Source organism: Neovison vison, chromosome 3 (assembly GCF_020171115.1).
Source record: "Neovison vison isolate M4711 chromosome 3, ASM_NN_V1, whole genome shotgun sequence".
In the NCBI taxonomy this organism is placed as follows: domain Eukaryota; kingdom Metazoa; phylum Chordata; class Mammalia; order Carnivora; family Mustelidae; genus Neogale; species Neogale vison.
In genome coordinates, this window is record NC_058093.1 from 77,188,881 (window position 1) to 77,215,559 (window position 26,679).

At 38.0% G+C, this 26,679-nt stretch overlaps 1 protein-coding gene across 2 annotated transcripts in view; it reads left to right on the top strand.

Annotated features, from left to right (window-relative positions):
- Window positions 1–26,679, top strand: part of ITGA4 (integrin subunit alpha 4) — a 77,603-nt gene that overhangs the window by 36,277 nt on the left and 14,647 nt on the right. For both annotated transcript variants that reach the window (XM_044242468.1, XM_044242469.1), the window contains exons 13-17: window positions 201–246; window positions 646–800; window positions 3,369–3,523; window positions 14,402–14,551; window positions 16,676–16,752. In XM_044242468.1, coding sequence (XP_044098403.1) covers window positions 201–246; window positions 646–800; window positions 3,369–3,523; window positions 14,402–14,551; window positions 16,676–16,752 — 583 coding nt within the window. The remainder of the gene's footprint in view (window positions 1–200; window positions 247–645; window positions 801–3,368; window positions 3,524–14,401; window positions 14,552–16,675; window positions 16,753–26,679) is intronic.

Consider the following 26,679-nt stretch of genomic DNA (forward strand, 5'->3'; position numbering starts at 1 on the left):
AGGGGTGAATATTATTATAAATGAATAGACTCAGACAAATGTGGAATGAATCCTAAGATGTAAGTATATCTTTTCTAATTAATTTTTCTGTAAATAGTATTTGATACAGCCAAAAGGTGTTACGTAGTTAAGTATTTATGGCTGAAAATAATTCTCTTTGACTAATGATGTTCATTAATCTGTTGTTTTTCCTCCTCCAGATGTGGCAGTTGGTGCTTTTCGGTCTGATTCTGCTGTATTGCTAAGGTAAGGTTGATGCATTTCACTGCTTAATGACAATTGAACCTAATTGTAAATGATGGGAGACAATTTTTAAAATTATCAGTGGTGGTGACCTCAAAATGCTTTTTTTTTTTTTTTTTTTTTTTGGCATTCTGAAATTTCATTGCACTTTCGAATACTCCTTCCACCTTACAGGGTATTAAAATCAAACAAATCATCAGGCAAAGTCGACGTTTTTCAGCATTTAAATGAAAATTTCTCTTGATTCATGCCCAGAAATGAAATTGAGCATTTATGCACATAGTATTAATAAAGCAATTTTATGAAGTTACTTGGACAATGGAAGCTGACAAAACACATGCAGTTTTTTCTTAAGGAAAAATAATTCTGCGGTTAATATTGCTAATTTTATTTCCTTCTTAGGACAAGACCTGTAGTGATTGTCGAAGCTTCCTTAAAGCATCCTGAGTCAGTAAATAGAACAAATTTTGACTGTGTTGAAAATGGATTGCCTTCTGTGTGCATGGATCTAACACTCTGTTTCTCATACAAGGGCAAAGAGGTTCCAGGTTATATTGGTAAGTATAAGTGTAAGTGTAAATCTTACAGGACTTACCCTGAGTGTGCGCTCCGCTCGCTCGTCTCATAGTCCTCTTCTGAGCCCTCACGGTGTCTTGCCCTAGAGGCCAGTACGCATTTCTGCCTCATCTTTTGAGTTCTCATGTTCTTACCCATGAGTGAGGCACCGAAGGAGGCTATCGTTGTCTAGAAGTTACAACAAGAAAAGCAGGAGTATCACTTGCTATATTAGGGTGAGCTAAACTCCGCTTCATAGGTAGTATATCCTTAGAAAAGAAAGAACATTCCCACAGCTTCTCCACCATTTAATTGGGCTCCTTTTATAGCTGGAGCGGACTTAAGTTGGAAGCCCAGAGAAGGAGACATTTCTTGTCTTTGTATTTTATCCTTTGAGTAATTGAAGAAGCATATCTCAAATCTAGACCCCGATTCTAATTTCCATAAGTAACACACATCTCTTAAGGATATTCTGTGACTGTCTGCTCCTGAGAGTCCTGTCCTTGTCCCTTTACACAGGTAGCTCTCAGTTATCTGCTCTGGAGAAAGTGGCATGGAGATGGCTCACGCAAAATTGTGGTTTCTGTCAAATCACAGATGCATGTCTTGGTGACTATTACATTTTCTCTAGCAGGTTACACACCTACTTACGTTATACTTAAGCTAATAATAGAATAACTAATGAAACTAGCCAGGGTAGGAGAGAAGCATACCTGGGTTGATTATTTGGACGTTAATAATATCTGAAGTTCATGAGCCACACAAGACCTATCGAGTTGATTGCATCAACTGTAGGCTCTCATCAACTAAACATCATGAAGGGCAGGGCACAAGTCCTGAGCTAAATGATGGATACATAGTTTCAGAGGTCTCAGCCTTAATTGGCCTGTAATGAAAAGTACAGAATGAACTTAGTATATCTACTTTATATCTACTTAAGACCAGACTCCTGTTGAATAGTGCACTGCAGAAGTCCTGGCTAGAGCCACGGTGGTAGGACAATGGGCAAAACCTTAATCTAGGGTTACAGATCCAAGAAGTGGCAGTGTCAGAGTATGGCCCCCATAACACAGTCACACTGATGGATGATCTGAACAATACACCTTAAACAGATACCACTGTTTCCCTTTATGCAAAATCAGTGCTTGTTGTACCACCAATTCCATTATGACGAGACATTTTAAAAAATGGTTAAATATATGAAATGCATAAATAATCACAGCACTGTTACAAATACAAGCTTTACTGTTGCATAAAATGAGTCATTGGGAGAAATACTTCATGCGGTAAGCATGTTTCATAAAACCAGTATGTTTTGCCACTTGGAGTGGGTTTTTATTCACTTTTTTGTTTTTTTAATTTACTTTTTGTGTGAATTTATGGTGATGTATTGTAGGTAGCTGACCACTGCAGCTCCACTCTGAGGCACTGGATCTCTGCTGTTGTAATTTTGAGGCCAATTGATTTGGACTTCATTATTCACTTTCTAAATAAAAGGAAGGTTAAAGGTTTATTTGAAATTTGTAGGAGTAAGATAGGCTTTAGACTTATGTTTCCTTGAAGTAAGTAGACAGAATCCTTCCAGAAGAGTACGTTACTCCTAAAATGTGAATGAATGCTTCAGGAATTCAATAAGTCCTTAAAAATACCATTTCTGAGTTATTGCTTCTGTATGAGTGACCTCTCAGCAGACTATTAGATGTAGCTTGTTTTGCAAAGAGCCCTAATAGATTTAAAAAAATATCTCTGACTTTCTTGGTAATATCTGGCTTGGAATTTTCTTGGTTGCTTGTTAATTTGACTTATTTTGCTAATTGAGGATATTAATTAGCAGATGATTATGTACTGTGTCAGATTTGGAGTACATCTTACCGGGCTGCCAGAATACTGAGAGAATGTCTGTATTTTGCCCAAATCAACAATGGAAGGTCAAACTGGAAATCAATAAAAACACAGAGGATACTAATCAGGGTCTGGGGCTGGAAAAGGAGACCTCTTTCAACTGTTTTATTTAGGTTTGACTTTTGAACCACTTGTTCACATTACATTTTAAAAAATAATAGTAAATAGCAACCCCTCAAATTAGGAACAAACAGAAAGCAATGAACCTAACCATATACAAAATTAGTTCCGTAACCGCACAAGGTAGAATAATCTCAAGTGGGCTTTCAGTGCTGTGTTCTGTCTATGCATCCTTAGTTGGATATTCTAAGGACAAAAGGACTCCAGAGAAATCTGAAACTTTACTCAGAACTTTTATTGGTAGTCACAGTTTTAGAATTGTAGTTTTGAAATATTTATATGTCAGAAAATTAAGTAAATAACTAAAGATGTTAATAGTTAAAAGTAGAAACCTAGAGAGAAGCTTATAAATCTTTATTATAATTTTAGCAATTTGTTATTTTTAAGTTGTTTCCTCTTCCATATTTTAGTTTATTTTTTTAAAAGACATTTAATGAAGAGAATTTAAGGTATTTCCAGTGTTGGATATAATTTTGACTATTTTCAGTTCAAAAATAATAATGCTCTTAAGTGATTATATTGATTGCAATTCTCTCTACATTTTGCAGTTTTGTTTTATAACATGAGTCTGGATGTGAACCGGAAGATAGACTCTCCATCAAGATTCTACTTTTCTTCTAATGGAACGTCTGATGTGATCACAGGCAGCATAAAAGTGTCAAGCAGAGTAGCTAACTGCAAAACACATCAAGCGTTTCTGCGGGTAATGTAAACTCCTTTTTATGAATGAATATGTAAACTTCAGTATTATCAGTGTAGTAGAAATCTTATTGCATCGGTATCCTTTTATAAAATGTGGTTGTAAGCAAGTGTGATCCCCGCCTGTCCGGCTGAACTAGCTGACGTGTTTGTTGTTCCAGACTTAAAATGTTCGACAGTCCTGGGACCTGGATCATTCCGAGTCCACTTTTTGCATCGTCCTTATTTCACATTTATCACATTTGCCTGCATCACTCTTTATTTTAAAGATTGGCCTTTTCCTTCCCATAATTGCTATGTCCACATCCCTGTTTATACCCTTCCCGAGAAATGTCCATGCTGAGTGGCGCTGCTGAGCCTCACCTGGTAGGGTTTTGCGGGGGTGCTTAGAGAGGAGGCCGGGAAGTTGGTTTGTTTCTCATGTGACTCTAGGGAAGCAGAATCCACCATGACCGCTTTTGGATGCGGTCTTTGTCTCTGTGCCAGCATTGTCCATGATGTCAGTGGGAACTTGCGCAGTTGCAGCCTGATGGGGATCATCTGCAGGCTAGGACAATGGCTTTGAGGATGTCTGGGGGTACGTCCTGCCAAAGCACAGCCAATTTCATGTTCCTTTTATTAAAGCACTCATTCCCAACTGATCGTCCTGTTCCTTGCCTTGGTCAATTTTTTTCCCCCCTCATATGAAGCAGTGCCAGGTCTTTTCTATTAGGGAATGGTGTACTTCATCAGAAAATCTGTTGTCACAAAAAAGCCAAACTATTCCCAGGAGCCCTTTCTGGGATTTCAAATGGTAGCCTCAGCTTAGAACTTAATTTTCCCTGAGATACTTCTTTCCAAGCAAATGCAAACAAGCATCAAGATTCTAACACTATTAAATGCTAAGAGTAATAATCCCTGCGTTGTTTCCTCATTTCCCTTAACAGTTTTTATTATAGCATTAGCATAAATCTATTAGATGGTTGAGAGCCAGAAGTATATAATATTACTAATGTAACTATTATTTATATGGTAGGGATTAAAGAAGGTTTTGTTTTGTTTTTTTTTTTTTAAACCCCCTATAGTTGTGATTTTACTTAGGTTAGTCAATCTTGGACACTATCGTTGAGACCATTTTCAAGGCAGTAAAAGGGCCAACGTTAGACATTCACAAAGAAACCTATTGTGTTGAATTTGTATCGCTAACTGGAAATTGACCTGACTTCTTTAGTCCTGTGTTTCTTGGCATTGTTCTAACAAGTAAGGATTCCACAAAATTGTACGTTCTCATCAGAATGACTTGCAGTGCAAAGCACAAGTTAGCAGAGGTCTGTATTGTCAACACATACTTGTAGTGTTACCCTGGTTTCATGGTCCCAGGTCACAGCCATTGACTTTTTGACCATACTGTAAATGCCAAACAAAGGCATTTACCTCTGGGATTGGTACAGAGTGAGTTTGTTTTTTTGGTTTTTTTTTTTTTTTAAGGTAACTGAGGCCATTATTAAAATGAAAACAGCTCTAGCTGTGATGTGGGAAGATAAGGGAATACTCTGAGTACATTTTCCACCACACCAGCTTGGTAGCTGAAGCTGTTCAGAAACATGAACACTGTTAAACTTCTCCAGTCCAGAAGAATGGGACAGAAACTGATACTTTTATGCCTTCTTAATGATCGTAGAAAAGATGAGCAATGGCCAGGATGCCTGGATTACCCCTTTGTTCCATAAAACGTGCCAAGTATCAGGAGAGTGAAGGAATACTATGCTTCAGCTTCCTTTACAGTGAAATGAGGCAGAGTTGGTGATTACGTAGCCAGACCCATGGCCCCCACATCTCAGGGCTCTCTGCCTGCCAGCTGGGCACACTTTCCTCGTGTGGTTGTTCCCATTGGTCATACCACTGAAACTCCAAGTCTCCATCCACATGATTAATTCCGTAGGTATTTGAGTACCAGTGTTGCATCAGGTTCTGTTGAAACACTTGGGTATAGCAGTGAATGAAATATAAAAAGATCACTACCCTCATTGAGTTGACAGTAGAATGGAGAAAGACAAAACATGTGGTAAACATGGTAATGTGAATTTTACAGCATTTTAGAAGATAAAGGTGATTGAAAAAGGAAAAAGTGCAGCGTACAGGAAATTGTGGAGTGCTGGGGAAGAAATGAAGGGCGCGTTTTATTTATTGAAGTACAGTGAACATACAGTGTTATATTAGTTTTAGATGTTGAATATAACAATTAAGAATTTTATACATTAGTGCCCATCACGATAAGTGTGTTCTTTTTTAAATTTTAACTCCCAAGTAGTTAACCTACAGTATTAAATTAGTTTCAGGTGTACCGTGTAGTGATTCAACAGTTCCATGTATTACTCGGTGCTCAGAAGATAAGTGTCCTCTTAATCCCCTTTATCTGTTGCACCCATGCTCCCAGCTTCCCCCTCTCTATTCTCTTGAGTCTGTTTTTTGTTTCTCTTTTTTCTTTCTTAAAATCCATAAATGAGTGAAATTGTATGACATCTATCTTTCTTGGACTTATTTTCTCTAACATTATACTCTCTGGGGTCATCCATGTTGTTATACATGGCAGGATCTCATTCTTTTTTATGGCTTAGCAATATTCCTCTGTGTGTGTGTGTGTATACATGACATCTTTATCTATCAGTGAACACTTGGGTTGCTTTCCTGTCTTGGCTATTGTTAATAATGCTGCAGTAATAGGGGTATTTATTTTTTTGAATTAGTGTTTTCATTTTCTTTGAGTAGATACCCAGTAATGGAATTACTGGATCATAACGTAATCCTATTTTTAACTTTTCAAGGAACCTCCACACTGTTTACCACAGTGACTGAACCAGTTTGCATCCCCACCAACAGTACACCGTGGTTCCTTTTTCTCTACATCCTTGCCCGTACTTGTCATTTCTTATTTTTTTGATTCTAGCCAATCTCACAAGATTAAGACTCTGATTCTAGCCCTATCTATCTTTTATGGGGGTTTTAAAAAAGATTTTATTTATTTGACAGAGCAAGGGGGCAGGGGCAGCAGCAGAAAGAGAGGAAGAAGCAGGCTCCTGGCTGAGCAGGGAGCCCGACATAGTGCTTGATCCCAATTCTAGTAGTTTTTTGTAGAGTCTTTAGAGTGTTCCATATATAGAATCATTTCATATGCGAATAGTGTAAGTTTTACTTTTTCCTTACCAATGTGGATGCCTTTTATTTCTTTTCCTTGTCTGATTGCTGGGTAGGACTTCTCACACTATGTTGAGTCAAGGTGGTGAGAGTAGGCATCCTTGTTTTGTTCCTGTTCTTAGAGGAAAAGCTTAACAGTTTTTCACCATTGGGTATAATTTTAGCTGTGCATATTTTTGATATGGCATTTATACTCTTGAGGTATGTTCCCTTTAAGTCTACTTTTTTGGGAGTTTTTATCATGAGTGAATGTTTTACTTTTTCAGAAGCCTTTTTTCTGCATTTGTTGAGATGATCATTTAGTTTTTATCCTTTAATTATTGATTCGATTTACCACACTGGTTTGTGAATATTGAACCACCATTTCATCTCTGCAATAATGATTTGCCACTTCATTTTGGTAAATGATTTTTTTAATGTATTACTCGGAATTTGGTTTGCTAATATTTTGCTGAAGATTTTTGCATCTGTGTTAATCAGGGAAACTGTCCAGTAATTTTCTTTTTTGTAATGTCTTTCTTTGGTCTTGGTATCAGGCTAATGCTGGCCTCATAGAATGAATTTGGAAGTTTTACTTCCTCTTCTATTTTTTTGGAATAGTTTGAGAAGAATAGGCATTAACTTTTCTTTAAATGCTGGGTAAAATTCATCATGAAATCCCCTGGTCCTGGACTTTTGGTTGGAGTTCTTTGATTACTGATTCAATTTCTCTGCTATTAATCAGTCTGTGCAAATTTTCTATTTCTTTCTGATTCAGTCTTGGAATATTACAAGTTTCTAGGAATTTGTCCCTTTCTTCTATGTTTGATTTCTTGGCATATAATTTTATCATAATATTCTCTTAACAATCCTTTATATTTTTGTGGTATCAGTGGTTTCTCCTTTTTCATTTCTGATTTTATTTTGGTCTTCTCTCATTTTTTTCTTGGTGAGTCTGGCCTAGTGATTTACCAGGTTTGTTGACCTTTTCAAAGAACCAGCTCCTTATCTTTTCTATTGTTTTGTGGTTTTTAGTCTTTATTTCATTTGCTTGAGCTCTCATCTTTTATTATTTCCTTCCTTCTACTAGTGTTGGGTTTTGTTTGTTCTTATTCTTCTAGCTCCTTTAGGTGTTTGCTTGAGTTTTTTTCTTGTGTCTTGAGGTATGTTTGTATTACTACAAAATTTCCCTCTCAGAACTGCTTTTGCTGCATCCTAAATATTTTGGACCATGGTGTTTTCATTTTCATTGCTTTCCATGTATTTTATTTCCTCTTTGATGTCTTGGTTTACCCATTTATTATTTAGTACCATGTTATTTAGCCTCCATGTGTTTGCATTTTTTCCAGTTTTCTTGTAACTGATTTCTGGTTTCATCTTCTTGTGGTCCACGAAGATGCATCATATGATTTCAGTCTTATTAAATTTATTGAGACTTGTTTTGTGACCTAACATGTGATGTCACCTGGAAAACATTCCGTATGCACTTATAAACAGTGTATATTCTACTGATTTTGTATGGAATGTTCTGTATGTATCTGTTAGGTCCATCTAGTCTAATGTGTCATTGAAACCACTATTTCCTTGTTATTATTGTGTTTGGATGATCTGTCCAGTGATATACATGGAGTGTTAAAGTCCCCTGCTATTGCTGTATTCCCATTAGTTTCTCCCTTTTTATGTGTTAATAATTGCCTTGTGTATTTTCGTGCTTCCATTGTTGGGTGCATAGATACAATTGTTTTATCATCTTGTTGGATTTTCACTTTATATAGTGCCTTCTTTGTCTCTTGCTGCGATCTTTGTTTTAAAGTCTATTTTGTCTGATGGAAGGATTGCTACTGTAGCTTTTTTTTTTTTCACTTGCATGTATGTGTATGTTTTTTACCCCTTTGTTTTTCAGTCTGCATGTATCTTTAGGTCTGAAGTGATTCTCTTATATATAGCATATAGATGGGTCTAGTTATTTTAATCCATTCAGTCACCCTGTGTCCTTTGAAGCATTTAGTCCATTTACATTAAAGTAATTATGTTGGGTACGTATTTATTGCCATCTATTATTTGTTTTATGGTTGTTTTTATGGTTCTCTGCTCCTTTCTTCTCTTGATCTCTCCCCTTGTAGTTTGATGGCCTTCTTTAGCGTTACACTTGGGTTTTTGTCTCTTGATTTTTGTTTATCTATTATAGGTGTTTGATTTGCAGTTACCATGAGGATCATATATAACATCCTAAGTATGTAACAATTTCTATTAAGTTGTTGGTCATTTAAATTTAAACCCATTCTAAAAGCACTACATTTTTACCCCATCCTCCACATTGTATGTATATAAGGTTATAATTTGCATACTTTTTTGTGAGTTCCTTGACTGATTTTTGTACATAAAATTGATTTTTACGCCTTTTGTGTTTTAACCTCCATAATGGTTTCATAAGTGATTAATCTACTTCCTTTATTATGTGATTACCTCTACCTTTGAAATTGTTCCCCTGTCATAGTTTTCTTCCAGTGGAAATGTTAAGTTTTTTACACCTTTATAGTGTTTTTATCTATTGAAAGGCTTTTCTATTAGATGTCACTTTTCCCACTGTGAAAATGTTTTCTTGTCCATATATATATGTGACAATGAATCTCTGTCTTTGCTATATTCATACATATAACTTGATTAGATCTTAGTGATTTCTTAGTACAAGTTCTTAGAACAAGGGATAATTTTGAGGCTGCTTTGATTTAGGGAAACTCAATTAACAATTGGCAGCAGTTTTTAGGAATGTTGGAGTAGCTATGATGGACTGAGACTTCCCTTAAGGCTTTTATAGAGATTTTTTTGGTTGATCTTGATGGAATCTCTACATCAAAATATTCACTGATGTTTGAGAAGAGAAGGGGTGGTAAAGTGGGACAACAAATAAAGTAACAAGATTCTCACCCTGCTTGCAACATTTCCAGTAAAAGCTAGAAATACATAGCTTAGTCATCAGACCAAGAATGCCTGTCTGCATTGATATTCAGAGACCCAGTGAGTTCAGTGCCCTTAGCATGTTGTGTAATTATGAAATCAACCTGCCTACATATACAGTAGATTAGTTCATTCTTTCCCTTGACTTCTCAAATTTCTAGATATTTGGATTTCTGAAATCAAGAAATTTTATTTTGTTATGTAAGTGTTTAGGTGACTTCTAAAGCCCATCTTTTTAAAAAATAACTTCCAGGAAATGAATATATGTTTGATTAGTAAATTATATTTTATTTATTTGTTTATATTGTTCAGCTATACAACTATATAGCTCAGTCTACACATTAGACTATGAACTGATCCATATATGCATACATTTCTGCTGAAAATCTAAGTACATCCCACCTATGCAACTATCCTGATGTTATGGTAGTCAAGAATTGGATCCATTATTCCAGCATATGTTAATTATTTGCTAGTTTGCAAGATCTTTGAAGACAGAATACTACTTTTTGCATGTTTGTATTCTTCCTTAGAGATAATCTGACTCATTACATGAGGTAGAAATCAAAAATATATTTAAAATTTATAGATGATGTGTTCTCAGTGCTGTTTAAAGAATTCTATAAAGGAAAAGCTGAGAATGTTGTATTGGTGTTACAGTTCTAGCACCTGCTTTGGGAGTGCTGTCTTTCCTCAAGGTGTTGGTAGTGCCAGACCGTTCTCCACTCCCTGAACCAAGCTGACTAGCTAGAGCAGTTATCGTCACAAGTGGTGGCTTCAGTTGCAGTCTGTGCCTCTGCCTTTCCTTCTCCCTCCCCAATCCATTTCCCACATTTATAACAGAGGGGTATTTCAAAATCATAAACCTGGTTATATTCCTTGCTTAAAATTCTCCTGAGACCTTCTCATCCTCTTTTGACTGTAGATTGGTGGCCCTCCTTCTTCTGTACTTGTGTATACATCCATCAGAATGCTCATCCCCCACACTGCGTGTGGATTTCTGGGTTATTATGAATTGTGACAGAGGTATAGACTTTCGGTTTTGTATCCCGCAAAGTCTTCCTTCCACACAGCAGACCCATGCATAGATACGTTGCAATGTCTATACCTCAGTGTCCTTTCTCATTCAGTAAACTTTGTAAACATTTCTGGCTCCACCCTTTGGATTTTTTATTGCATACACACAGTAGGAAGACACGGGCCTATGGCTCAGTCCTCAAGTGGCCATAAATACAAATTTCTGTAAAAGTCAAACAAGAAGGTGGACTTTGTGTAATTTCAGACATGTGCTCATTTGCACGCCTGTGGGTTGAACTATTTTATGTAATTGTCCATAAAAATGTGGCATGGAATCTTCATTATCTTTAATATAGATAGCACATGCCCATCCAAATGAAGAATTTTAAGCAAATGTACTTTTTCCCTCCTAAATACTTAGTCATTTCAAGACATTTTTGATATTCTAGCCTTTGTCTTAGGTGGAGCTGTTAAAGTTAAATAAGTGTGAATATCTGTCAAATACAGTTCTTGCAAGAGTGCACGTACATTTTATATATTGTGAGAAAAGCATAATTAATAGCTAATTAGGATAATGAAAGTAATATACACCAGATGTAGAGAAGACCTTGTGGAAAATTAGTATGAATTAGATAACATGCGATTTGGTCAAAGCAAGCTTGTTGAGAAGAATTAAAACAGTGGACATGTGGAGGGACAATCAGTGGCTGTCTAGCTCCTACACCTAGGGAATAATTTAATCAAGTTTGCTATTGTAATACTCAGGGCTTCAAGCTGTTCCGTTTTCACAAGTTGATAACTTGGGATTTGGGCCTTGATTTGCAGCATTCCTATACGGTCCAAGTTTCATGTTGAGATGATCACTTATCAAGTACTTTAATAAAATCATCTCCATGTATAAAAATGGAAAAGTACTAAGAGATCTTGCGTGCTCTGATTCATGCTCCATATCTTCCAGGTACTAGCTAATTAATGCAAGTCTAATACAAGTCTAACTCATTTCCTACTTAATACTCATTGACTGGCAATGGTCTGATTTTCTTTTCTATTTCTTTTATTCCCTCTAATTGTTCACCTGCTTTTCTTATTAGAAACTGAAATTCATTAATTTCTTGATTGGTTGATGTAGCTATATTTTTGAAGCAGCATATTTATAATAAGTCACTATCTAACATCTATCAAACTCTTAAGTGCCAAGTGTTATGCTAAGTATTTTGCAAACCTCATGCCACTGAATGCTCATAGCAGTAGGTACAGGTATCATAAATTGTCTTTCTTTGCATTTTTCAGATGAGGTAACTAAGCCATAGACAGATGAAGTAATTTGTCCAAGTTGTTAGTGTTGCACTTGAGATTGGAACCTCTATACCTACAGACCACTTGCTCTTAGCCACTATATACATATATTGATAGTTATAAATATTGTAAAAAGAAAAAATTACATCTTTATTTACATAAAGATAGAGTAGATGTAGTCTTTTATGTCGTAGATCATCATGATTAATTTACTTCATTGATTTTTATCAAGCTGCTACATCATAGCCGTCATCTGTGTTACAGGCATTTTTCCCATACCCGTTAGGGATTACTACTTGATGAGCTTTACAAACTATCTGTTCTTTATTTGCTGTTAGGCACTAATGTTTAAGCCATATTCCAATCTTGAAATGTCTGTAGGTAATAAAAACCTGGGCCACTAATGTTACTTACTAGGAGTTCTGTTGATGACAAAATCATGGATCTACTCAGGAATTGAATAAACATAAACCTCAGTTATGGTTTAAGGTAATATGTCTAGCCCTGGTGCAAGCACTTGTGTCTCTTTAAATGGTCAAAAGGAACTTAGTTGAATTTCCTTTTTAAAATAGGAACCGGGGTGCCTGGGTGTCTCAGTTGGTAGACTATGCGACTCTTGATTTCAGGGTATGTGAGTTCAAGTCCCACATTGGGCATAGAGATTACTTAAAAACAAGCAAACAAATACATAAATAAAATGAGAATAACCTGTAGATTGAAATGGGTGTTTGAAAGGTAGGGTCAAACTGTGACGTAAAGCTCACACATCAAAGTATAGTAATATTCTAGTATTAAAAGAAAACACTGCGTAGCTCCAACTAGATAGTCTTTACTGATTGTTAACTACTGATTGTTAATTAAATGGAGATTATTTCTCCATTTAATTTTTGTGGCGCTTAAGATACGTGTTTTATAGATTTGCCATCAACATGTCTTATTTCATGAAATTTGTCTCCTGAATTCTGACATAAATCCTCATAGATTACTTCATCAGTAAAATCTTACTTGCCCACCTACTTAGATAATGAGAAAAAGAAAGGTGTCTGTTTTCTTCAGTACACTTTGAAAATCTCATTTCTGTCTAGAGAGGGCCGGGTTAAGTGCTTTCTAAGAGGTACCATGTTTTATGCATTACTGACTTTTCCCCCCCCAAAGGCATGAGATTCGAGAACAACTGCTTTCAAAGTTACTTTCCTGCCGGCTATTTTACTGTTTGTGTATATATGAATGTTACCAAATAATTTTGACACTATGTGGTATATTCTGCAGTAGGAGGCTGGTGAATAATCAAATAATCTTTAAGTACCTGGGAAGATACTTTTAAAAGAGAAAAATAATGCCTTCAGGTGGAAACTCAGATTAAAATATGTGAATTGACAATGAGTGTAATGAACTCAAGAGCTGTTTCTCTGGGGGCAGAATAAAATAAATTTAAAAATCATCCAGAAAAGGGGTGCCTGGGTGGCTCAGTTGGTTAAGCAGCTGCTTTCTGCTCTGGCTGTGATCCCAGGGTCCTGGGTTGGAGCCCTGCATGCTTAGCAAGGAGCCTGCTACTCCCTCTTCTTCCCACTTGTGCTCTCTTGCTATCTCTGTCTCAAATGAAGTCTTTTAAAAAAATCATTCAAAAAGGCTTTTTGACCACATATAAATAAGATTATGAATGAGAAGTGCTGTGTAAAAATTAGTATAAGATATTAAATTTAAAAGAATGTCATGCAGAATGGAAATCAGAATGGATCCCAGATGGGTAAAATTCCTCTGTAATTGATAAATAATCCAAGAATTTTCTTTGTGAAGTGTAAAAGCATAATAAACTTAGAAAAGTTGAAACAACTAATAAAATTCAGTAAAGTGGCTAGGATAAAAGATTAAATCTATAAAACAAATAACTTCCCCACACATTATTTATAACCTTCTTAAAAATATAATTGGGAAAGCTCCATAAATAATAGAAAAATAGATTTCATAATAAATATGAAATCAAATGAATCAAATTGAATTAAAATGTTACTGGGACATATAGAAAGAAACTAGAATAAATTGAGATACCCTATTTCTACAAGTTTACTACAGGGAAATGTTAAACAGAATAAAATGCTGATTAGTACTTTGAAGTGATTTACAAAGAGTTCATAATGGGAAATGCTTATGTCAATTGATAAAAAGTATGCATAGAAAATATCTAAATCAAAGACCATATGTCCAAATATAAAATTACAGCACAGACTGGATATGTTTAATTTTATGCTCTTTTTGTGTTTTTTTCTAATAAACATACATGCTTTTTGTAATGTGAAAAAATATGCACATTCAGTGTATTTTAATAATTTAGAGGAAAAGGTAAATACTTTCTTTTCCATGTTGTTTGACTTTAATGCAGGGATGGAGGAACTTTCTATGTATGCTTTCATTTACATACTTGTAGTTATTTCTAACTTAAGGCTTTAAATTTCCTTAGAAAGATGTGCGGGACATCCTCACCCCAGTTCGGATTGAAGCTGCTTACCACCTTGGGCATCATGTCATCAGTAAACGAAATGCAGAAGAGTTCCCACCACTTCAGCCAATTCTCCAGCAGAAGAAAGAAAAAGACATAATTGAAAAAACAGTAAGACTATTTTCCTTTATTCAAAACGTGATGTGCATGTAACTAAAGTAATTTTTTTGAAACATTGCCTAATTCCGGGGAAATGAGTTATCTTTCTGATTTCTTTAAAATTTTTTATGAATTTTTTAATATAAAAAGATTTATGGTATGTCTTGTTTTCCATTTTTCTTTATTTTTTATATTTCCTTTAGGATATTGAACTGAATATTTTAAAATATGCATTTAGTCCCAGCAATAGCTTCCCATATACATGAGATGTTAATCTTCTTTCCTTGATTCCTTGCCCATGAGGAAAATAAATTGCTAGGGAGTGCTCATAATGACAGTGAGTCACATTCATGAGGTTTCTCTTCCCCTTTTTCATTTTCTGACTCCTTCTCTCTCATTTTGTCTCCCTCTCATTCACTCTACCCAGATCCATTCATATCTCAGTAGGCAAATTCCCTTGCTGGCTTTTACTCATTTATAAACATAAGTATTTCTGTTATACAACAATTTCTCTTTCAAATTCAGCTACAGGCTTTGCAGCCACGTCCCAGGATCCATTGCATTTTGAGATGGATCTGGCATTCTAACCAGTGCACAGCCTTTTCTAATGTATTCCAAAATACCTCCAGTTCACTGGCAGTGCGTTTACTCCCAGGAGTCCAGTTGTTTGGACCTTTCCTGTCCAACAACACGAAGACCTAGTCAACAGGATGTTTGAGGGCATGGTAAAAACATTCATTAAAAGCATTTGCTAGGGGTGCCAGGGTGGCTCAGTGGGTTAAGCCTCTGCCTTGGCTCAGGTCATGATCCCAGGGTCCTGGGATCCAGACGACCCCACCCCCACCCTCTTCCTGCTTCCCCCTCTCTCTGCCTCTGCCCACCTCTCTGCCTACTTGTGATCTCTCTCTCTCTCTGTCAAATAAATAAATAAAATCTAAAAAAAAAAAAAAAAAAGTATTTGCTCATGGCACAAGGAATGTAGAAGGCAGAAGGGACACTTGAAGGGCTAGTTCATATCCTGTCTAGACAAATTGCTACTAAGTCACTTGAAGCAATTTGAGCTGACACTCATGATTCTCTAGAACACTAGATCAAGTGAACATAATAACTCAAGGCAAGTTTTCTCAATACCCTTATGAATATATCTATGGTAGATCTACAGAAGTCAGTGTTTTCACCCTTCTGTTGAACTTCAGTTGTCAATATCAACTATTCTTAACTACATTTAATAATGAAAACCACAGTGTTGTAAGTACATAAGCCCAAACCTGGCAACGTGTAGTTACATTAGAATAAAATTCTACCTTTGGGTTTTTAGAGCACCATGCTTTACAGGTAAGAGTGATAGGGAAAAAATCATGTTTACCTAATCATTTAGAGAAAGATTTGCACTTCCCTTCTGCTTCACCAGGTTGAGGTAGTCTGTGGTCGGATGCACTATTTGACAACATGCTAGTCATTTTCCATTTAATGAACCTAGCTCCTCCTCTGACTTTCTAGATTTCTCCTAGCATCTCTCCCTTTTCACCTGTTCCTCTCAGCTTCCTTTTTCTCTCTCTCCACTCTTTTTTTTATCTTATACCTCAGGTTTTCCCGTGTACCTCTGAGTATCTCTGGGTCCTATTAAAATGATCTGAGTTAAGTAGATTCTAGAACCCTGAGTGTCAACTATTACTATGTTCAATGTGTCCTCAGAGTAAAATTTCTAAATTTCTATATTTTACTGTTTTCAATAAATATAAGCCCACTGTCCTACCATCTGTGAAAAGTAAGGGCCATGTTTATTTGTAATATGTAGTATCAAACTGTAGCACCAGAAAATTGAAAGGAACTCAGCAAAGAACATCTTGGCAGCACAGATTTTAAACACTTACCTCTAAAACTTTATCTCAGTTTTATTAAACTCATTTTTCCCCATAACAATTTATAAAGGAAGCAATAATGTTTTCCATTAAACAAATTTAGGCTTTCAGTTTACCTGTTGGAAGAATCAGTTCCTTTAGCCCTACAGTTGTCATTTGAACCTGTGACTAATTCAAAAGTGGCAAAATAAGTCATAGATGTCTTATGCTTAAGAATAGAGGTATCCCAAATTGTTGAATTACCGTAAAAAATACTGTTATGTTTTATTTCCAGATAAACTTTGCAAGATTTTGTGCCCATGAAAATTGTTCAGCTGATTTACAGGTTTCTGCGAGATTTGGATTTTTAAAGTAAGTATAATTTACTGTTATTCATCAAGATGGGCAATGGGTGTGTGCTTGTAGGTTCTAAAGAGAAAAGGACTAAGAACTATTCCTTAGGGATTAGCAGCATTCAAAGAATTGCGGGGGGGAAAAAAACAAAAAAACAACACTTTCCTGAAAGAGTAATCTATTTGTAAGAGGTAATAAGTAATCTATTTGTCACCCACAGAACATAAATACTCAGAGATGACCAGTTTTTGAACAGTGAGAATATGTGAGCACCAAGATTTTATAAAGCATATTTTAATCTTTCACTGACCGCTCAGAAGATATTTCAGGATTTAGTTGTGCCTTGAGCTATCATGATTGTTACTATGTTTTAGACAGGTGTAAGTCTATTAATAGAGTTTTGGTGGCAAAATGAGCTAGTGTTCAGTAACATATAATCCTTGGGTTTTTTATCATCCAAAAACCGGTAACATAAGTCAGACTGATGTACAAAAGAAATCCCTAAATGTATATGAGAATATTTGAAAGGGAATAAACCACCTTGCTTGTCTAAATTCATAGAAGAGGGAATAGTAAAAAGATAATCCACATATCATGCAAAGAATAGTGCCTACCTAGCATACAGTGAAAATTAGTTGAATGTTGGCTGCTGCAATTTTATCAAATGTATCATGTCTAACTACACTGTTTTGAAATCGGTCTGCATGCTAGAGGGAAGATGTGAAAATGAGGACCAGAGAGAGAATCCATAGTGAGGTTGAGGGCTGATTGCGTACAGAAAGAAAGAGGGGACAGAGACATCAGTGACAGGACAGGAAAATGGGAAATTATTTTGGGGGAGGTGGGGATAAAAAGGAAACAAGCTTAAATTGGGACATGTTGAATTTGGTGGGATTTCTACATGCAGCTTTCCACTTGAAAATCTAGTTCAGGATTGTTTGGAAGTCGTCTACACATTAGCGATCTGTGAGCATGAGGGGGCCTGGGGTAGGGAATGTGTGGAAATGTGAATTTCACAGAGGAAAGAATGAGAGATCAAGTTGGGAAGGGGACAGTTTTATTTAACGATCTTCACAAGAATAGGGAGTCCCTGGGGGAAACTGTAAAGGTATCCCCAGAGAACTAAGACAAGCAAATCCATAGTGAAAGAGCCAGTGGAAAATACAGAAAAAGGGACTTCATATTGTAAAATTTTATAGAGAGCGCAGATAGCACAATGCCTGGGGCAAGGTCATGGGAACTAGCATTGAAAATGTGACTGGTGGGTGAGAAAAGGATGTTCCTGGCAACTTTTAAGATGGAAATTTCACTGCAGTAATAGCCAAGGGAGAGTCTGAGTTCAAAGGGAAAAAGCATATACTGGGGAGGAGTAGGTTCAACTGAACAATTTCTATGTGGTGATGAAAGTCGTTATTTATCTAATCATGGGACGACACAAACACATGTGAGGGTCAAAGGCAGAGTAAAAACTAAATTGAAGAGGGAAATGGACTTCAAGCCTGGAGCACTTTCCAGACTCTGTCAGGACTCCTCTCTCCTCTGAAGCGCCGGCAGCTGCTCCCTTCACCTTTTGCACATCTTTGGCTTTAAGTTCCACGTTGCCATCAAACTCGGGTTCCCCTCCAACTTCTCTAGCTCTTTCTCACTTGTCATTTGAGGATCATTGATGTTGGCTCTCTTGGCTTCCTAACCTGTCCACCCACCCCTTTCTCACACCCCCCTGTTTTCCCTGAGTGATCGTGCCCACAGCTGTGACCTCGCCTGGCCTGTCTACACTGCTGATGCTCAGATCAGGATCTGAGTTTCACACCCACACATGCAACTGTCCTGTCCTCTTGGGTGCCCAGTCACTATCCACCGGTGACACAACCATTGGTCTCCAAAGCCAACAACCTGGAGCTCAACCTGCATTTTTCTCTTTCTTATCCCTGAGGTACAGTAAATTAGTAAATTCTGTAATACTACCACCTACAGGTGTATTTTATATATCATGCTTCTCTCCCCACCCCGCCCCCTCTCTCACCCTCTCCCTCCCTCTCCCTCCCTCTCTCTCTCTCTCTCTCTACCACTCTTGCTCCAAACCAGATACTCAATATCCTTCCTGGGTCCCCAACCTGGGTCAGCAGCTCTTTGGGCTTCTGACCTCTGATTTTATAATATTCTAAATCCTCAACTGTGGTATTTCCAGAATGTGAACTTTCTTTCTTTCTTTCTTTGTTTCTTTTTTTTTTTTAAAGATTTTATTTATTTATTTGACAGAGAGAAATCACAAGTAGATAGAGAGGCAGGCAGAGAGAGAGAGAGGGAAGCAGGCTCCCTGCTTAGCAGAGAGCCCGATGTGGGACTCGATCCCAGGATCCTGAGATCATGACCTGAGCCTAAGGCAGTGGCTTAACCCACTGAGCCACCCAGGCGCCCCCCATCTTTCTTTCTTTTTTTTTTTAAGATTTTTATTTATTTATTTGACAGACAGAGATCACAAGTAGGCAGAGAGGCAGGCAGAGAGGGGGAAGGAAGCAGACTCCCTGCCGAGCAGAGAGCTGATGTGGGGCTTGATCCCAGGATCCTGGGATCATGACCTGAGCAGAAGGCAGAGGCTTAACCCTCTGAGCCACCCAGGCACTCCGAGTGTGAACCTTCTAACATACATTCTGATAACAGGGCTCCAAGGGCTCATTAAAACTTAAAATCTCAACCACGCCAAGGGACTTTTTTCCATGAATGGCAGAATGCTTGTTTGACCAGGCATTCTCAAGCCTCTGTATCTTTTTCTTCCTCCTACTTATCTATCTGATTAACTCTCATTTGTCTTATAAATCTCAGCTGTTTTTCTTTGTCTCCAAGTACAGGAACACAAGTCCTGTGACCCTGGTCCTTTTGCATTTACGCTCACTGCTCTTACTGTCTGTCTCCACACTGTCCTGTGAGCTGCATCAAGATAGGTTTCTGTCTTTTCATCTGAGTGTTCCCAGTGCCTAATAGAGAGCCTGGAGTGCTATAGGTGACTAATGGTTGTTTGCTGAGAATAGAACAAGGTCCTTAGGAAACAGCATAAAATGGGATCAGACTCTGGTGGAGGAGTTAGCTTTGGAGAGAAGTTAAGATTGTCTTTATCTTGAGCGAAGAAAAAGGTGCTTGACAAAAATTAAGAAATCTCAAAGTGGCAGGAAGGGAAATACAGAGAAATCAGGGATGGCCGGGATAAAAAGTAAGTTAATATATGGAAAGTGAGGGCTTTGAGGATGGACTTGGGAACTTGAAGAGAATGGGAAAAGATTCAAAATAGCTGTTAAGATAAATGGGGTAGGAATGAGTAAAAAGGTTGACAAACAGTGTTGAGTACCCTGCTGGGGTGGGATCACATATGGCAGAGAATAAATTAATTCTTTTCACTTAGGCAATGCCAATATAGCCTTGAGCATCCACAGTTGAGGGCCAAGAAGCCCTAACCTATTTGATTTATAATTGGACTTTATACTTAAATTATCCAGATTGGCTGCTCAGAGAGTCCAAAAACAATGACTACTAACTACTTTGTATCCCAGCATGTAATGTGGGGCCTTTGTTGAGTTATTAGACGAATAATTTACAGCCTCCCCATTCATGTATTTATTTTCTTCCTCAGATGCTTAGTTTTCTTGGTGTTTTTGCTCATGGGCCTCTGATAAGAAGAGCTACGTAGGTGAAAGCTTATCTAAGCTATAAATAAGTAGTGTTTTCATTTTCTTAAATCAGACACTCCCACTGTCCACTTTGTCATCATTCTCTGCAACCAACACTGGCCTATGAAAAAATGGGACAGGGACGTTTATATAAAAATTTTACTAATAACCCTAAGTTCTTTCCTGAAGAATGAAAACACATCTTAATAAGATATGAAATAATTTGTCTTCAGTACATATTTTCTCACAATAAGAAAATCTGTTATCTACTTTTTTTTTTTTTTTTTTACTTTGAAGTGATAATATTTCTTGACGTTTGTCAAATCCATTACGATTTTAAATGGCAGCCCGTGGTGGGGAAGGCAGCATCTCTGAAGGTGTGGGCTTTGAGTCACCTTCATGAGAATCACCTGTAATGCTTAATAGAAATGCAATTTTCTAGGCCCCAGAACATCTGAATCAGAATCTATGGGGCACCAGGACAGAAATAAGTATTAAAAGGGGTATGAGTGGTTTTTCAAACTAAAATCTGGGAAGCAATGCGGTGGTGGTGGTGGTGGTAAAGAGTTTCAGATCTAGTCAAGCTAATCTGGTTAAAGTTTATCTACCATTTACTAGCTGAATGGCCTTCTTAAAGAAGCCTTTTCAGCTCTGTAAACCTCTTTCCTCCTTGATCAGAAGATAAAATCATTCCTATTCTAGAAGGTTGCTTCAAAGGTAAAATGCAATACTGCAAACCAAGTGCATAGCACAAAGCTTGAAATACGTGAAGGTTCGTGGAAGTTATTTCTGGTAACACTGTTACTGGGATATGGGTAGACCATGATTTAAAAAAAAAAAAAAAAGTTTGGCCATAATGTGAAATACTGCCACTGAATCCTTGGCATTTTCTGCATGTGGACCGGTGGTTTCTCTGGAGTTGAAGGTTTCTTTCTGTCCCAAGAAAGCCGCTGATGGACTGGGTCGATAGGTGGCCATTTCATGAGGTTTGAAGTGGCATGGATGCCAGTAAGAGGTCTAAGTTCCCCATCTTCTGCATCAACTAGGAAAGTTACAGGCCATCTCCGTTAGGTAAATGATACTGACTTGAGGAGTTTTCACGTGAAAGCTCTTTTCATGGATCCTTAGGCCCCCAGTGAAGGGTTGCGACAAAGTGCTGTGTCTTGGGATCAATTGTCATCTATCAGACCAAACTGTGCCTCTCCCACACAGAAGTCCTCTCTCCCTGCTCAGGAATAATAAGCACGGCAACGCTTGCGGCCCATTCTCCCCACCAGAACCCCTCTGGCACAGAGGGCATTGAGGTGCCTCCGAGCGCAGACCCGCTTTCGGTCAGTGCATTTCCACAGCAAAGAGCAGCAGTTTCTGCGAACGGCGGTAACAGAGGGCCCACAGCAAGCCAGGCAGCGGGGCGCACACTGTCTCACGTGCTCATTAACTTGAGGCTTCTAACCAGAGGTCTAAATTCTCGGGACCGTCAGCCCCGATTGTATGAGTTTGCCTGACAAAACGAAGATGAGCAAATATGATTTTTATCCAGATTACAAATACAGTAGCAGGTATTAGCCCTCACGTAGACAGTTTAAAATCAAGTCTTTCATATTAATGACTGATCTAGATGACACTGCTTCCCTTCTCTACCGCAGTCATGCATCCTGGGTAAGCCATGAAGGCTTTTCCTGCGCAAGTGCGTTCATTGTGTCAGGACCGCTTTTAACTGCAGTTGACAATACTTGGTGAATTGTAACTTAAATAATAAAGGCACTTAATTGTTTTTGTGTAATAAGCAGGAGGTGGCTACAGGCTTAATAGGCAGCTACCAAAATCTGGACATGCATGGTTATTCTCCCCGTTTTCTTGGCTTTTCCCTCATCGTCCCCCAAAGACTGTAGCAGCATCAAGGTTGCCAACCAAAGAAAAGGGGTAAAAGCAAAATTCTGTGTCCCCTCGAGGCTGCCTTCGAGGAACGGAATCACCTTAGCAGACCTCTTACTCTGATTTACAGGACCTTGTCGCAAGCTCATCCATGAATTATTGTAGAGCAATCATAATTCATTCCCTGAAGCTGAACGAGGGGCCTCTCTTCTGCAACAGCAAGGGAGTACTGCCTTCTGCCTCCTCTTCTACTTCTTGGGATCTCCAGGAGTCGGCCAAAGGCAGACTCCTTAAATGTTAGTTAACTGACATATCTTAGTTGATGAGAATTTTCCAGTATTTTCTTTTTCTCTGAAGTCAGTAGCAAAAAAGCACCATTTCACATGTAGGCTTGTAGGCCACTTGCTGCAGGCTTGTTTTTTGTCAAATAAATGACTCCTGGACCTCAACACAGGTAACATCTCCATTTGCATTATATTTAATTCTAGCATCTTGATTAAAAACATGTTAGCCGTGAAGCCCTAATTCATCTTATCAAAGCATTCATTATCCTAAGACATGGGGAGAATTTCTTGCAAAATAAAACAATATTGTTCACTTAGGGAAAACCTAGAGCCTGCTGCCGAAATCCATCATTTTTCTAGTCTTCCTTTTTCACTTATTAAGTTATGATTCTCTATGTACACAGTACCTTGATTTGTTTAAATTATGTGGATTCTGGGCTGCTTTGTAAATTTCAAGCGTGCATTATGCATGTTTTAATGAAGAATGAACCACGATTCCCGGGGAAAGCTCCGTTCAGCCTTGTCGCACTTCCAGATGTGCACCTGGACCTTTCTTCTGTCTCACATAAAAAGCTGGTGGGTATCTTTCTGAGGGCACCCTGTTAATGAATCCAGATACAGTAAGATGTATATCGTCATTGTGGTAATGTGGCAAAATAGCTTAAAAATGGAAAATAAACCGGGAGTCTGGCTGCTGAAATGTGAACACAGTGTTTCTCCTTAATTTGCTGTTGTCTTGGAACCTAGCTGTTTATGCAGTGCTCTCACCTTCTGTTGCTTGTCTAAGTGCCAACTTCTTTCCCAAAGGTGCTCAGTGACTAATGCTTTGGTTACAAGCCAGAATATTTTATAAATGTCTATTTCTAGGCAGCTCCTCCACAAGTCTTAATTAAACTTTAATGTCAAGCTGAAGTTTACTTTTAGAACCTCTTAGGTTCCTTCAGTTGTAACATGATTGCAGAGCAGTGGGGGGAACATAGGACGCCCGGGTCCTCACGCATTTATTTTCTCTCTGCCCTCCGTGCTGCCAAGCAGATGCGTACTTGTGGAACACAAAGGTTTAGGACAGGAGCCTGAGGAAATCAAGGCATTCCCTGAAACGGTGGGAGGAAGAGCGTGCGGTCGCTGAGTCCGCTTTCCTCCACCCGGAAAGGGTAGCTGTGGTGTAGGATTACTGTTGTGTTAGTTATTACACAGCCTTCCAGAAAAGACCTAACGTCTCACACCCAGGGATCAGAAGCTAGAGATGCTGTGCACCCACTTGGTCTTCGTTCCTTCCTCCTCGGTGTCCCCAGTGCCAACCCAGGGATTCTGAGGCCGGGGTGGGGTGGGGGGTGGGGGGGGCGTGGTTTCTCTGATGCTGCATCTGATGCCGTCCCAAATAACAAAGCCTCCATCCGTGTCAGAATGATCAGATTTAAAATACAGTGATGTCCTTTTTTGTGCTTATTTTGCAACTAATGATACTTAGGTAGTTCTATGCCAGAGCCAGCAAACTCTTTCCATGAAGGGACAGAGTAAATATTCTAGGCACAGAGGTCTGTCTCCGCCTCTCACCTCTGCCATCACAGTGCCGGAGTCACCCCAGATGAACAAGCATGGCTGTGTTCCAATAAACCCCAAGGACAAAACCAGGAAGGGGCCCAAATTTGGCCTTCAGACAGCAGATTTTGACACCCTTGTCTATGTACACTTGCTTTTTACATGATCTTCTGTAGTATGTTTTTATTTTTTGGTATACTAGAGTGCCTTAGAGTTTATTTTGTTATTTAAATAAAAGTTGTTAGTATAATTTAAGCTGGCTGCCAAAATTAGCCAGATTTAGACATGCGTAGGAGCTAATCCTGGGTTCACAAACCATAGAGGTCTCCTTCTAGACAGATAGACTAACCCAACAGAAATACATCTATATGTTCCCCGAAAGACCATAATACCTCCGAATTAGAATTGTCAAAATTCCTAATAATTATTGGATAAAGAAAATGTGGTATGTTTATAAATGGATACATATATGCCAATGAGGATAAACCACTCACAACTCCATGCATCTGTAGAGTTTAATGTTCTAAACAAAATTTTAAGTACAGAAAGCCTGATAGGTAAAAATTAAATACTCTGTGATTTCACTTATAAGAAATAGAAAACTGGGCAAAGCCAATCTATAGTAAAATAAAAAAGGAAGATGATGGGTAGGGGAAGGGAGGGGGCGTAAAGGCATTTCTCTCTCGTGCTGGTGATACATTTTTTGACATGGGTGTTGCTTTCATTAGTGTATTCAGTTTGTAAAAATTCCCCGAACTGAATTTTAGGATATGTGTGTTTTTCTGTATGTGCTGTCTTGATAAAATGGAAAGAAAAATCAGGATAAGAGGGGAAGAATTTTTAGGTATAATTGAACTGTGCAGCTTCTTTGATCTCTACCATTAGAAGGAGAAGAATGGGGAGAAGCATCTCTAATTTGTTTACATATTCTGAAGTTCATGAAAATAATTACTTCTCAGAAACTGTATTCTTTCCAGGGGCTCCTGGGTGGCTCTGTCAGTTAAGCATCCAACTTCAGCTCAGGTCATGATCTCAGGGTCCTGGGATTGAAACCGTAGTGGAGCCCCACATTGGGCTCTGTGCTCCATGGGGAGTCTGCTTCTCTCTCTCGCTCTTGCTCTCTCTCTCTCTCTCTCCCTCTGTCTCTCCCCTAGCTCATGCACATGCTGTCTGTCTCAAATCTTGAAAAACAAACAAACAAACCTATTTCCAGTATTGATACTGCCATTAGTTTATTGGTTAGTTCAATAGCTGTATTGCTACTAAAATGTTATGTAGTGTGATAGGGTATAGATCGTATGAATGTAGTAGTGGTAGATGTTCATTTAACGAAACATTTGGAATTTGTATACTGTCACGGGACAGACAAACATGGATATCATTTGGTAGAATATATAATGAGTTGATGAACTTTCTTTTACAATCATTTATCCAATAATTTCTTCAGGTTTTCTGATGTTTTTCTTTAGTGTTATCCCACTGTCTTTAATGTTTGATACAGTGACATGCCACATATATTTTTTGAGCACTGTGTTTGTAGGCTCTGAGAAAACAGTGATAATCATGATCTAGCATCTATTTTCCAGTATTCACTCTAGTGATAATAAAAGCAGACTCTGTGAAAATACTGCCTTAAAGGTGTGCCCAGTGTACTGGGAGAGGGAGAAGCTACTTTTATTAGGGGGAATGCAGTGCTGAGCTATAGGGGTTAGCAAAGAGTATCAATGAGAAGAACTTCTCGTAACTATTAACACTTCGTTGAGTCTTGAACAAGAACAAATCAGCCAGAGACACAAAGAAGGGAAAATGTAAAGGAGAGGTAGCTTGAATTAAGACACAGACACAGATGTTTGGATATCTATTTGCAGGTGAGTACGTCTAAAGCAAAGGAATGAGTTGTGTAGTGCAAAGTGAGGCATCCCGTGCTGTGCTCGTAAGTTAGCCTTCGTCTTGAAGGCACTGAAGCACGTTAAGCAGGCACATGACATCGTCAAGTTTGCTTTCTGGAACGTGATCCTCTCTGGCAGTGTGAAAATTGGATTGGAGAAGGAGGGCTTGAGAAATCAATTAAGGGTATAATCCATGTTAAGTCATGTTCAGTCATGAAGTTTTCCTACTTTTATATTAAAAAGGAAATTAAATAGTCCTAAAATTAAATAAACCTAAATAACCAGAATGGTAGAAAAGCAAAAAGCAACATGCCCTGCTACCTTCAGGCAAAAGTGGTTCCCTGCCTTGAGTTCCCAGGGCTCCTCATTCACAACTCTTTCCCGTGGATTGGTAATATTTGTTTATATTTGTCTATTTGTCTATACATCTGTCTTTGACAAGCTCTACAAAGGTGGGGATCTCTTAAACTGCTATTGTATCCAGGAATGATGAACCTAATAATTATGTAGGGGGGTTCAGTTATAGTCAGTCATTCATGTGTCTTCAAATAATGACTACAAGCATAAATCTGGAAACCTGTTCTTGAACCCTGTTCTCAGACACACTTTGTTTTAAATCAGTTCACAAATAACCCTTGAATACGGACTCTGTGTTTAGCATTTCTATAGTTTATTTGGACACTGATCTATACA